The sequence below is a fragment of a genome, unplaced genomic scaffold (genome assembly GCF_019419815.1).
Source record: "Pyrus x bretschneideri cultivar Hongxiangsu unplaced genomic scaffold, Pyrus_bretschneideri_v1 Contig2, whole genome shotgun sequence".
Taxonomy (NCBI): Eukaryota; Viridiplantae; Streptophyta; class Magnoliopsida; order Rosales; family Rosaceae; genus Pyrus; species Pyrus x bretschneideri.
Genome location: NW_025999501.1, coordinates 5,596,940 through 5,609,357, shown reverse-complemented (window position 1 = coordinate 5,609,357; position 12,418 = coordinate 5,596,940). Strand labels below are relative to the sequence as shown.

At 35.9% G+C, this 12,418-nt stretch overlaps 1 protein-coding gene and 1 pseudogene across 1 annotated transcript; one reads left to right on the top strand and one right to left on the bottom strand.

Annotated features, from left to right (window-relative positions):
- Positions 1-777: 777 nt before the first annotated feature.
- LOC103946765 lies at positions 778-1,634 on the bottom strand (annotated as a pseudogene).
- A 1,873-nt stretch (positions 1,635-3,507) lies between these two features.
- On the top strand, positions 3,508-4,358 carry LOC125476975 (protein GrpE-like). Its single transcript, XM_048583691.1, has 2 exons — positions 3,508-3,963; positions 4,043-4,358. The coding sequence occupies exons 1-2, from the start codon at positions 3,883-3,885 to the stop codon at positions 4,223-4,225; spliced, it is 264 nt and encodes an 87-aa protein (XP_048439648.1). The 5' UTR covers positions 3,508-3,882; the 3' UTR covers positions 4,226-4,358.
- Positions 4,359-12,418: the final 8,060 nt, after the last annotated feature.

Below are 12,418 nucleotides of genomic sequence, written 5' to 3'. Positions count from 1 at the left end.
TGGTTAAATGGATACACGGTTATGGGTATGGTAACCGTTTATAAACGGTTATGGATATGGTTATAACCATTTATGCAATTACCCAACGGGTAAACAGTTATGCGGGTATGAACATAAACGGTTATGGGTAAATAACCACGGTTACCCACCCGCCATAACCGTTGCCCATCCCTAGTTGCCCCACCCCTACCCCCAACCATCCCAACCCACACCTGACCGACTCCCTCCCAACCATACCGCCCCATATATGGTTCTGAATTGAACGGAACCTACTTCAATTTGAAATTTTAATTGTAGAGGAATAAAATATGCTTGGATTATGTCAAGGGGTTATGTAACTGAATGATTGGTTGGGTGCTCTTTGCACGTGCCTTTAGTTAGGTTTTTTTAGTTTTTAGTTTTAGTTTTCTTTCTTTTGTCTTTATCATTAAATAAAGTTATAGGATAATTTTTTTATTAAAACTCGAAGTTTTGAAGTCATTTTCATTAGTTTTCCTTATTTTAATATGTCCATGCAATTACTCTGATACTAGGAGCCTTGCTAGGGACCATATATACGAGAACTTAGCGGTGACGTGCAGATTATATGGCATATTATTTTGATAAATGTAGATTATATTGTTTAGATGGTTGAAATCACAAGCTGATGGATCCCATCCAACAACCAATGTATACTAGCACCAATTGGTAGAGGAAGAAGGATGATGCTGACCTAATAACCTATACCTTGCTCGAGAGAGTTTAACAAGAAAAAAATTTGTACTCGTCTTCAACCAATTGTGTTTCAAATTCAAACACTTTCACTTCTCGAAATTTAACTTGCAATAGAATAGTAACATCGTTTGGAAAAAAAAGAAACATTTATCATTATAAAGAAGTGCTGGGCAGGGGCTGCAAATACTTACACTATAAATTTCAAAAAGTTGTAAATGGGAGCACGGGAATTAATTAAGAAATAGTATTTTGGAACATCATGGTTTTGAATTCCTGAAAGTCGAGCAGGCCGTCCAAGTTGGTGTCGAACACGCGAATCATGGTTCTACAGTCACGGCTGCTATTCTCCTCCAAAACCCTAATCTCCTCAGCACGCTCCCAAACTCCTCGCTAGAAATGAAGCCATCGCCGTTCAAATCAAACACACCGAATGCCTTCGCAAGGTCCTTCTCATCTTCATCTTCCTGACCATCAACACCGACATCCTCACGAATGTCACCGCCTTCATTTTCGCCACTGGCGTCACCTTGCTGCATGGATATATGGACTTGTAGAAGAACAAGAACTCATTGATGTCAAGGCTCGGTTTTCCCACGAGGGACTCGAGCTCGTGAAGGCTGAACTGCACGCCTATTCTCTCGAGGAGCCAATCGAGCTCCTTGAGACTCACTTGCCCGTCTCCATTCTTGTCGAGATTTTAGAAAATACGGTGCAAATCGTTGGTGCTTAGAGGACACATCATGTAGATTGTTGCCATGCAAAGAGACTAAAGAAACACAATACGAGTATTGAACTGAATATTATGAAATATGAGAACCTCTGTGTAATGCCTATGTTTCAAGTCATTATATATTTAGGGTTGGAAGATTGGAAGTTCTGTCGGTTGTCCTTGACTTGTACGGCTTGTGTTTGTAGAGGAACTTGGCACGAAGTTTCTTAATATTAGCAACATGCATATATATATATATGGTACACATATTCCCTTATCTGTAGCTTGTCAACTATTCCAACAAGTGGAATTGTATTATCTATGAATTCTTTTATTTCATCTTCAAATTTGGGCTTCAAGAGAATATTAGTGCCTTAGGTTTAGATAATGTAAGTTACTTAATGGCATCAAATGCGCAAAAGATCACTTGTTTGACATCAAGTTCAATGAGATATGAACTCAATACATTCTCAATCAAATGAAGTTTATGCGTAATTACTCATACATATACACATTTGATTATTTGAACCGACTGGAATCCTAACCACATTTTGTTTACAAAGAAATGGGTGAAACTCATATCTACCATCATTTTTATAAAACAAAACATTGGGACATCGGATTCAGGTTAAATCACACGACGAATTGATAATAATTAGGTATTAAACTCGTTGTCCATAAAAATCAAATCTCAAATCTACCATTAATTCATCTGTCAACATACCATTGGAGCCAAACCTACAGGTCAAGGAACATGTACCAAATCACGGGTAGGGTTGTAGGGACCTTATTCATTTTTATAAAATGTAGAAAAAATGACGAATTTTACATACAACACCAATATAGGGTTCGCAGAAAAACTGACGTGGCATGAAAATTGAGCTACAATCCATAACCGCCCAAAGAAATAATTGAGCTATTAAACAGAGGACTAGATGCCACCGATCCGTGACCCTTCTAGAAACTCCCAAAATATTTGTTACATGATATTATCAATCATCATATTATACTACCTACATTTCTTTGTTGTTATGATATTCTAAATTTATGACATATAAACCATACCGCCGACACTATTATAAAACTTAAATCAATAACACGACCGGGCGGTCTGACGTAAGACTCAAATATTTTTCCCAAACAACCCAATTAATTTTTTTTTCCTTTTTAAAAAGGAGGACAAATGGCAAATCACAATTATTCACCTCTTTTATGGGCTGAAAAACTCATAGAGGCATTTCAGTTTCTTCTGATCATAAGTTTGACTGGATTTCGAACCGAAACCTCAAATTAAAAAGTTGGATGACCATTAATTTCCCATTCGCATTTTTCAAAACGAGGAGAATAAAAGAGGAGAGAAGACAAATTCTAGAACAGCACAAGGAGGGAGGCACGGAATTTTAAATTGGGAATCACGTAACCAACACAAGAACTTAATTCAAGTCTTGCCAAAAACCACATTTAAAAAGAAAATCAAATAATAATTTGAACCAAATTAAAGGAAAATACAGTATTTGTGGTCTTAACACGAATAACATAAAGAGAGAAGCAAAAACAAAACAAAAAATTGGGGAGGGTCCCCTCTTGTTGGGTTGTTGTGAAGGACAGGTTAAATGCCTAACTTCTGATTTGATAATGGTTTTATCTTCTAAGGTGATTACAATCATACACCAAGGATGATAGTATGGCCATAACTAAATTCTAAGCAGCATACTGGGCCCTCGGATCCCTGGGGAAGAAGATCAAATTGACTCTTTTAAAAAGCTAATGCAGCATCCTCCGACTATTCCAGGCAAAGTCAGGCATAATAATATTCAGAAACATGTGGGTGTAGTATAACAACAAAAGAAAGCTTAGCATCACGGTGTTGAATTAAAATACTATCTTAATACAATTACCTTCTGAGAATTAGGCTGTTTGCACGAAAAACGAGCATTATGATATGGATTTCCCTTTGGTACCTTCAGTTAAATTCAAGCATAAAATTAGTAAGAAAATCAAACCAGCAACACCAAAGACCACAACCTCCTATGATAAAAGGATGATATAGCACCATACTTTAGATTGCTCCAGGGGTGCAATTTTGGCATGTGCACTTCCATGGCTTAGAAGTTTACTTCTTCAACATGCAAGTGGTGTAGTATCCCAAGAATATTCTTTGAGTGCCTTGAACTCATTATATTAGGTAAGAAACTTTTAATATAAGATGATATCCCGTATCCCAAAGTAAAAGTTTCGTTCAACAAAGAGCCATCTTGAATTTTAGAATTAGTCCATAGAATATAAAATTTAAACCTGCGGGAGCAACATGTTCATGCGCTTCTTGTATCACTAGTTAGTTTTTGGAATTTTCATTTCCTCATTTGTTTAAGAGATAGTTGCAAGTATGGAGTGTTTTATCTCTTTGTCGTAAGAAATCATGGTAGTTCTTTTCCTTTCATTGAATTTTTTTATTGACTATGCAGCTCATTGAGTCCAGAGTTTCAACTTTTCAGTCGGCTCTTCAGCTATCGAGTGTCTTGGACGTGCATTATACAGGGGTAAGGGTGCCGGTGTTAGTGAAATTTATGGCAAGTGAAATATTCTTCAATACCTATTTAATGCAAGCTTTTTGAACAGGTAATTGATGATGTTGACGAGAACGAGACAATCACTCCATTTATTTACGAGTCTGATACAAGTGATGGAGAGGGATCTGAGGAAGCCATGGAAACCGATCAAGAGAACGAAGAGGAAGACGAATCTGATGTTGCCCTTGATGGTGTTAGTGATTTTGAAGTAATTGAGGGCATGAGTGAGTGATGCAAGTTTTGAGATTTATTTTGGTTGTATTGTATTTATAGGTGGCTGATATTCCCCCGAACGGAACTTATTAGTAATTGTACGAACCCCATGAGCATTCCATACGAATGAAATTTTGTTACATGCCTGCTTATCTTTCCAGTTTAAAGTGTTTTAACTTATGATGAAAATGCAATTTAGTAGGAATATAGAGAGAGAAGGGAGTCTCAGTGAGGGACAAGTCCCAGCTTGTGCAGGTGACGGCTTTAAGGATTCTCGACCTTGGTTGTGGGCTGTCCCGCCTTGCCTTCCGACTGATAAGGATGCGGGAGAGGTCATGGTGAGGGAATATTAAATAAATGGAGAGTAGAAAGACTCTGGAAGGAATAGTAACACACTTCACGTTGTCGCTTTTGTTCTAATTCAATTCAAAGAATGACACTTGAAGGAATAGTAAGACATTTAATATTACTGTCTAGTAGCATTTTTCTTTACTTGTAAGCGAGAAATTTTAGGTTCGAGACTCGTTAAAGTCAAATTTGAACCACATTATTGATAGTCCATTGTGAGGTTTTAGTTCACTTTCTCATCATTTAGTAAGGATAATATCATTTGTTTGAAAGAAAAAATAAATAAAAAAATAAATCCAAAGAACAATTAAAAGTTTATTCAATTTAATTTTAACAAAAGTCATTAAAGAAATCAAACCAATCTAATTTGGGCCGGTTTGGTTTGTGGCTAAGTCTAATTTCTTTTCTTTTACAAATTTTAGATTCATTATAGTAATTAAAAACTCACAGAAGGAAGATGATTTTCGCACATTTCTTATAGTCTCTTACACGCTTCTTATTATTTTTGTCATCAAATTGAATAAATTAAACAAAAACATCAGTCTAAATTAAACATGTGCGTGTGAGGCTAAAAAGGAAATGCGATCATTTTATTAAAAAGTGATATGGGCCACCATCACTATATCACAATCTTATTAAAAAGTTATTGAAATATTTGTTTGTAAGTAGCTATTTAGTAGCAACACTATAGCTAAATTCATTGTAAATAAACATAGTGACAAAGGCAGAAATTATTTCAAAGAGGATGAATCTTAAATAAGTATAAGGATAGACTATAATAACAAAAACTCATATAAAAATATAAATCCTTCAACATTAAACAATCTCAGCCCACTAAAGAAAATATAAACAAAAAAGAAAGAAAGATGATATAAGCTAATTCATTGTATTTTGTCCAAAGAAAATTGCAAAGTTAAAGTTAAGTGATTATTTAATTACATCATTCAGTTGATTCAAAAGAAGAATTAAAAAGAGGGAGCCTTGTTGTCTTGGACGCGCCAAAAATAGTGGGCAAACTGGGGACAATCTGAATATAAAATAGGGTTTAGGAATTTTTAGTGTCATAGAATCTACTCCAATCCTTAGAGTAAAACTCAAATTTAGGTTCTAAACCCATCCCACCTTGCTCCAACCCTTGGGCTAAATATGAGTTTTAACCCAAAACTCATTTCTGGGGCAAATTGAGGCCAGTTTCACCCAAGTTAGTAGGTTAGCCCACCATATATTTGTGTATTTTTTAGTTTCATATTTATAAATTCATTGAATCCAATGGCTAATATCTAATACAATCAAATCCAAAGGTTTAAAAAAAAAAAAAAAAAAATCTAATGGCCCAAATTTAAATCCAACAGCTAAAATAATTGAAAAAAATTTGTTCATGTGCTTTATATTCTTTCGTAGTGTTCTACAAGTTTTATAGTGCCGCTTTAGTGATTTTTCAATATATATCAGAATCTAAATATGTTTAGGTTAAAATGTTCATAAAATTAAATTAGAATAGTCTACATAATTTTTATTTAAAAAAAATTTACTTTAAGAAAAAAATTATCCTAAATTCATTCTTTTGTAATCTCATACTAAAAATTTAACCAAAAGGGTTGGAGCAGAAAAACTGTTTCTGGGTCAAAACTTAAATTTTTTGGGTCAAAAATTTTAGGTTTTAACTCAAGAGTTGGAGATGGTCAAGCATATTGTGCATAATTAATAAATTTTTATGCAATATAATATAAACTAATGAAAAACACACAAGAAGGCCACAAGGGTCGGTTGACCACTTTGAGCATGTAAGATCCCACATCGCCCGGGGGAGAGGAGGTGATGTGCCTTGTATGTACATGCCCACCTCCCTATAGTGAGACACGTTTTGGGTGGAAGCCCAAGAACAAATCCGTGAGGGCGTGGCCTAAAACGGACTAGGTCCGGGATGTGACAATTTGGTATTAGAGCCACTCCCCGACTGGAAGTGTGTCGAAGAGGACGTCAGGCCCCTAAGGGGGGTGGATTGTAAGATCCCACATCGCTCGGGGAAGAGGAGGTAATGTGCCTTATATGTACATTCCCACCTCCCTATAGTGAGACGCATTTTGGGTGGAAGCTCAAGAACAAATCCGTGAGGGTGTGGCCCAAAGAGGACAATATCTTACTATTCGGACTGGGTCTGTTATGTGACAGAGTGTATGTGGCTTTGCCCATGCCATCATACTAGCTTCTGCTACAATGACATTTTTCACCCAAAAATCTACCGTAATCTGGGCTTTGATTACTCCACAACTCGGGGTTTAGGACTCGTTTCCTTATCAATAATGAGAATAAAAAAGAAATAAAATGTGTTCAAATCATGACTTTACTGCATTTACTTGCACATAAAGAATTAAAATTCGTAGGGGATACCTTAAAAATTGCGGGCCCTACATTCCTCTCTCACTTCCCCGTCCCCATTCACTCATTTTTTTCCAACTTCTATTATGTTGTAATGTAATATGTTGATGGCCCACCTGAGCAGTTCTTTACTATTTATCTGAAGAAAAATTAAATGGATTACTATTTATGCACTATTTATTTGAAGAAATATTGTAAAGTGAATAGTGTTGCTACATTATTTTGTCGGATGAAAAACTCTATAAAAGGAGGTTCATTCGTTCATTGTAAACATAAAATTCAACATCAAAGAAAGAGTGAAGAGAAGAGGAAAGAAGAGAGATCAAAAGAAATTACCAGTGAGCTGGGCCAGAAATAGAAAATAGTGAGAGTTATCATTGTACTCCTATTATTTCAGATAATGAAAGAAAATACTATTGCTGCCTTGAGCATGTAGACACACTTGCCGAACCTTGTAAATATTGTGTCTTATTTACTTTATGTTCCACTGCACATATATCCTCAATTTTACAACACGTTATTAACCCGAAAAGCTCTCATGTCAGTGAAAAACACAACGCCATAAACCCAATGAAGCACTACCTACCTCTCACCTCTGTCGGCTAGAATCTCATTGATAAGAAGATCCCTTTACTTTATCTTCATACTTATGTATGACTAATTTTCTTAAAGTAAACATACATATGATTATATAACTATTATTATTGGCGATGAATGGCATGTGAAAAGAAAATAATTGATTCAAAGTTAGGTTGTGCAGGTTTGCACAAAAGTCAGTGGCTTAAGGCTTGTACAAAAATCTCACCATGTCTCATTTATTCAAAATTCAAAAGGTGGAAATCATGGTGCCATGAATCTAAGGAAAAAGAAAAGAAAAATTGGACGTACTAAAGTGTTGACAAAAGAGGAAGAATTGGAAGCATAGTAAGTTAATATATACTTTCTCCTTATCATTATTAATCTTGTTATTAATGTGATTGGTGTGGAATAATCGCCCTTATTCATTACTATATAAGTGAATGGTGCAGCACTGTCGCCCTTCTTATAATAACAATTATTATCTTTTGATATTTATATCAATGGTTCTAACTTAAAGCCTTTGTCACAATAATTACTTATTTAAAGCAATTGATTTGTAGTGGTTGGAATTACCGCCCTATACTTTAATTTACTTATTGTACTACATTTTGTTATGATAAGTATATGCAGGACTCGAAGTTCCTTGATCAAATTAGAACCAAAAGTTTCTTGATCATCATCATATAAAATGATTGGACCTGAAGTTCCATCATATTAAATGATTAGACCTGAAGTTCCATCACATAATAAAATCGGATATGAAGTTCCTTGATCCTCATCATATAAAAAGATCGAACCCGAAGTTCCTTGATTAAAATAAAAACCTGAAGTTTTTTTAATCAATTGAGAGAATAACGTTTCCTCAACTAAATTAAAGTGACGGCCAAAAGCACCTCAGTCCACATATTATTAAATAAGGGCCAGAAGTTCATTGATTCATGTAAATGAGGACCATAAGTTCCTTAATCCATTACGTACGGCATGAATTCCAAAAAAATATGAATTTGAAAGGTCTAATGATTTCGATCTCGAGAATAAATTTCGAGTACATATGTATAATGTTTTGACTTGAAGTTCAAAATATAAATACTGTTAAGAACTTGAAGTTCTAACACTTTTGTTTGGACATGTGTTTATATGGTATGAGTTAATTATCGCAAGTTCCATCATACCTGAATTTCTTCATTTTGGGAATAAGAAAATGGTGAACTTAGCAAAGCTCGATTTCGTTACCATCAACATTTTATACAAGAAATACTTTCATGAATTTATAATGCCTGAGAATTCATGTGAAAGCAGATGATGTTAGAAAAAAGTCTTTGTTTAAAAGCTCATTGAATCATATTCATGGAACCAGAAGTTTCCATTGTTTCTTCATTGATTCATATTAATGGAACTAGAAGTTTCCATACTTTCCTATATCTAACAAACTGAACTAGAAGTTTCAGAAATGTGTAAAACCCGAAGAGATGAAGTTTTTCTATACATACGCGTGCATACACATGAATTACAACTACAACAATAAAAAAATGAGCTTTCACAAGGGTTGCTTATGTGAAGCCTCAGTACTTGGCAGAACCCGAAAATGGGGAGATTGATCATGTGAAGCCTTAGTACTTGGCGAAACTCTATAAGGAAGAGGCATCGGAGGTTAATCATTTGAAACCTTGGTACTCAGTAGAACTCCAGACGGTGGAGGCAATGGCTTTGAAATAAAGCCACAAACATCTGAATGTCACTTTGAATTCGACTTTCGGATTCCTGCAGTTGGTCGAGCTTTCTCTTCATGCTCGTCGAGTAATTATTTGCAAATGTGCAACTCTTTATTCTCATGCTTGAGCCCTCTAATTTCTTGTCAAAGGCTTGCCACCTCAGCCATTAGTGATTCAACATGGCGAGTTCGGGCAAGTAGACGTTGGCCCATGTTGGATACAGAAATCGCACATTGAATACTGAAAGCCAAAGAGTCTTGAACAACCAATTCATCAGACCTTTTTTCAAAGTATTCTTTTATTTTTAGGAGGGAGAAAGTTCTTAGCTATTGTAGCTGTAACACCCCGGCCCCGAAATATGTTTTATTTCGGAAAATAAGTATATTGGTGATAGGCTCGAACTAAACTCTTGTTTAGTTAACATACCATTAATCCCAATTAAACACTTTAATTTCCTGAACCCTCACAATAAATTTATAACCAACATTTAATTATCAAAGCATAAGAATAAAACTCGAGTTATTAACCCAAACTCCCTTCTCATAGCACAATCGTTCAACAAAAGATTTACCTTAATTAATTAGCTACCACTTAACGTGTTTGTCTATTTATAGGCCTTGTTTCCATCCATGGTCCACAATCACAATTTCTATATCAAATACACTATTTCTTTTCACACTTTGTCACCACCTTCCTTTATAGATCAAATCTCATTCTAATTAAAAATTCTCAAAGTGTTTAATCTCACTTATTTTATGGATGCATCTAACATCTCGTTAGACTGCCTACGTACCCTAAATAGGGATCAAGCCTTTCGTAGTTCACATTTTCAAAAATGCAAACCAAACCCAAGTATATTCATTTAGTCCAACATATACCACAATCGTATCGATATTTAAACCATAGCAGTTAGGTTTCAGAAGCATAATTATAATAATGAAATTCGCATCAAAACACAATGTCGGCTCCCTGGCTGTGCACCGCCGCACCCACCGCCGTGGGTGGCGGTCGGCCGCCCCAGCTCGCCGGAAAACTTAACTATTTCTAAAAATTCTAAAAAATTACAAAAATGAAGATCTCAAGGAGTTGAACAAACTTTATACCTGTGGCCAAGTCCAATTGGGCATGGAAAGGCTCCAATTTGCCTCGAACCCGCCGAAAACCCTATAAATGGGTGTCCTCGATTCGTCATCTCCGATGTTCCGCCGCCCATAAAATTGTTTGGGCTTTGTTCCAGACCTCAAAGCTAGTCTCATGGTGGTGGTAATTGAACCAAATCATTTCAGATTTGGTGGCTTTTGAGCAAGAAGGGTCGCGGCACCCACGGGTGTGTTCTTCCCAAATGCAAGGCCAAATTTCATGATTTTTGGGGTGTAATAGGGAGAGGGAAGGTCGTGGAGGGGTTTCCAAGTGGTTGCTTGAAGCAATTCACCGAAAAAAGGGGTGAAAACCTGTCGGAAACATGCATGGGCACCGACCGGGTCGGGTCACCAAGACCCGGGTCCCGATCCCCCGTGTCTCTTTTCTCTCATTTCTCCTGCCCCTTTCTCTCTCCCCATTCCTCACCCTCCTTTCTATTCTTTTCTTTTAATCACAACCATCCATCATTTATTTTTCTCTTCAATCACAGCCACACATGTGGCACAACTCATGGCTCCATATTTCCGAAGCCTCCTAAAGGGAAATAAAATTACCAAAATAGCCCTGATTTTAAACGTTAATAACTCTTTCGTTATAACTCCGTTTCAGGAACGGTTTGCGCTTACGCGTTCGTGAGATTGGGCTCTATTCAAAAATATAAATTGTGACCTCAAAAGGTCTATGAACTTTAAATAGCTAATTTCCAAACTTTAAACCTCGTAAGCAGTTTAATTTAAAATTGAACTCAAATAAATTAATATAAACTCCCGAAAAATAATATAAACTCTCAATACCACAAATACGTATATTATAATAATTCCTAGAACAAAACTTTACGATTTTCCCAATTTTATCTTTAGGACCGTACATCGATTAAATTTCAATTTTCTTCACATCACAATTATGAATATAAAATTCATATATTTAAAATTTCAGGGTATTACAATCACCCCCCGTTAAAATAAATTTCGTCCCTGAGATTTCAACCATCAAATAGTTAAAAAGAATTAGAATTGTTTCCACCATTCCTTTAATGGTGAAAGATATCATACTCTCAATCTTATGACTTTATTTAGGCTCCAAAATAAGCATTCAATGAATAATAACCGTGATTCTCACTCACACTCCCAAATTCTCAGCCACATTCATTCGAAAAATAATATCAACCCTAAACCATAATTCTTGTTGGCTAAATAGATACCAAAACATCAACCATCGGCTAGATACATACTAGCATAATAACCACGATTATCATAAATTCCAGATTTTCCCATCTTTTGTCAATTAATTATCAGAATTTCAAACCAAAAGCATCAGTGGCCGAGTAATTATCAAAATTAATTGAGGTAATTCTTTTGTTGAACGATTGTGCTAAGAGAAGGGAGTTTGGGTTAATAACTTGAGTTTTATCCTTATACTTTGATAATTAAATGTTGGTTATAAATTTATTGTGAGGGTTCATGAAATTAAAGTGTTTAATTGGGATTAATGGTATGTTAACTAAACAAGATTTTAGTTCGGGCCTATCACCAATATACTTATTTTCCGAAATAAAACATATTTCGGGGCCGGGGTGTTACAGTAGCAGTCATATCATTCTTCATCACAGAGTCTCCAACCGTAAGAAGACCATTATAGGATAAGAAGGATGAGCGCCATATAGTGTCCTAAAGAGGCACGTCAGCATCTTCCACAACATTTAAACAAAAACAAGGGTCAAATGGGCAAGCCATTTTTAGAAATGATGAATGAAAAAGAGATCAGATAAAGTGCGCAACTTTTCGAACATGCTTTTGGATACAATTGATGCCTCTATAAAAGGAGGAGCAATGTAAGCCTTATATGTATATTCCCATCTCTACCTAGCACGAGGCCTTTTGTGAGCTCACTAGCTTCGGGTTTCATCGGAACTCCGAAGTTAAGCGAGTTCTCGCAAGAGCAATCCCAGGATGGGTGACCCACTGGGAAGTTCTCGTGTGAGTTCCTAGAAACAAAACCGTGAGGGTGTGGTTGGGGCCCAAAGAAAACAATATTGTGCTATGATGGAGTCGAGC

Coding starts and splice junctions, on each gene's coding strand:
- LOC125476975 (XM_048583691.1), top strand. CDS start 3,883: ATGCAGCTCATTGAGTCCAGAGTTTCAACTTTTCAGTCGGCTCTTCAG. Junction 3,964..4,042: donor TGGACGTGCATTATACAGGG/GTAAGGGTGCCG, acceptor CTTTTTGAACAG/GTAATTGATGATGTTGACGA.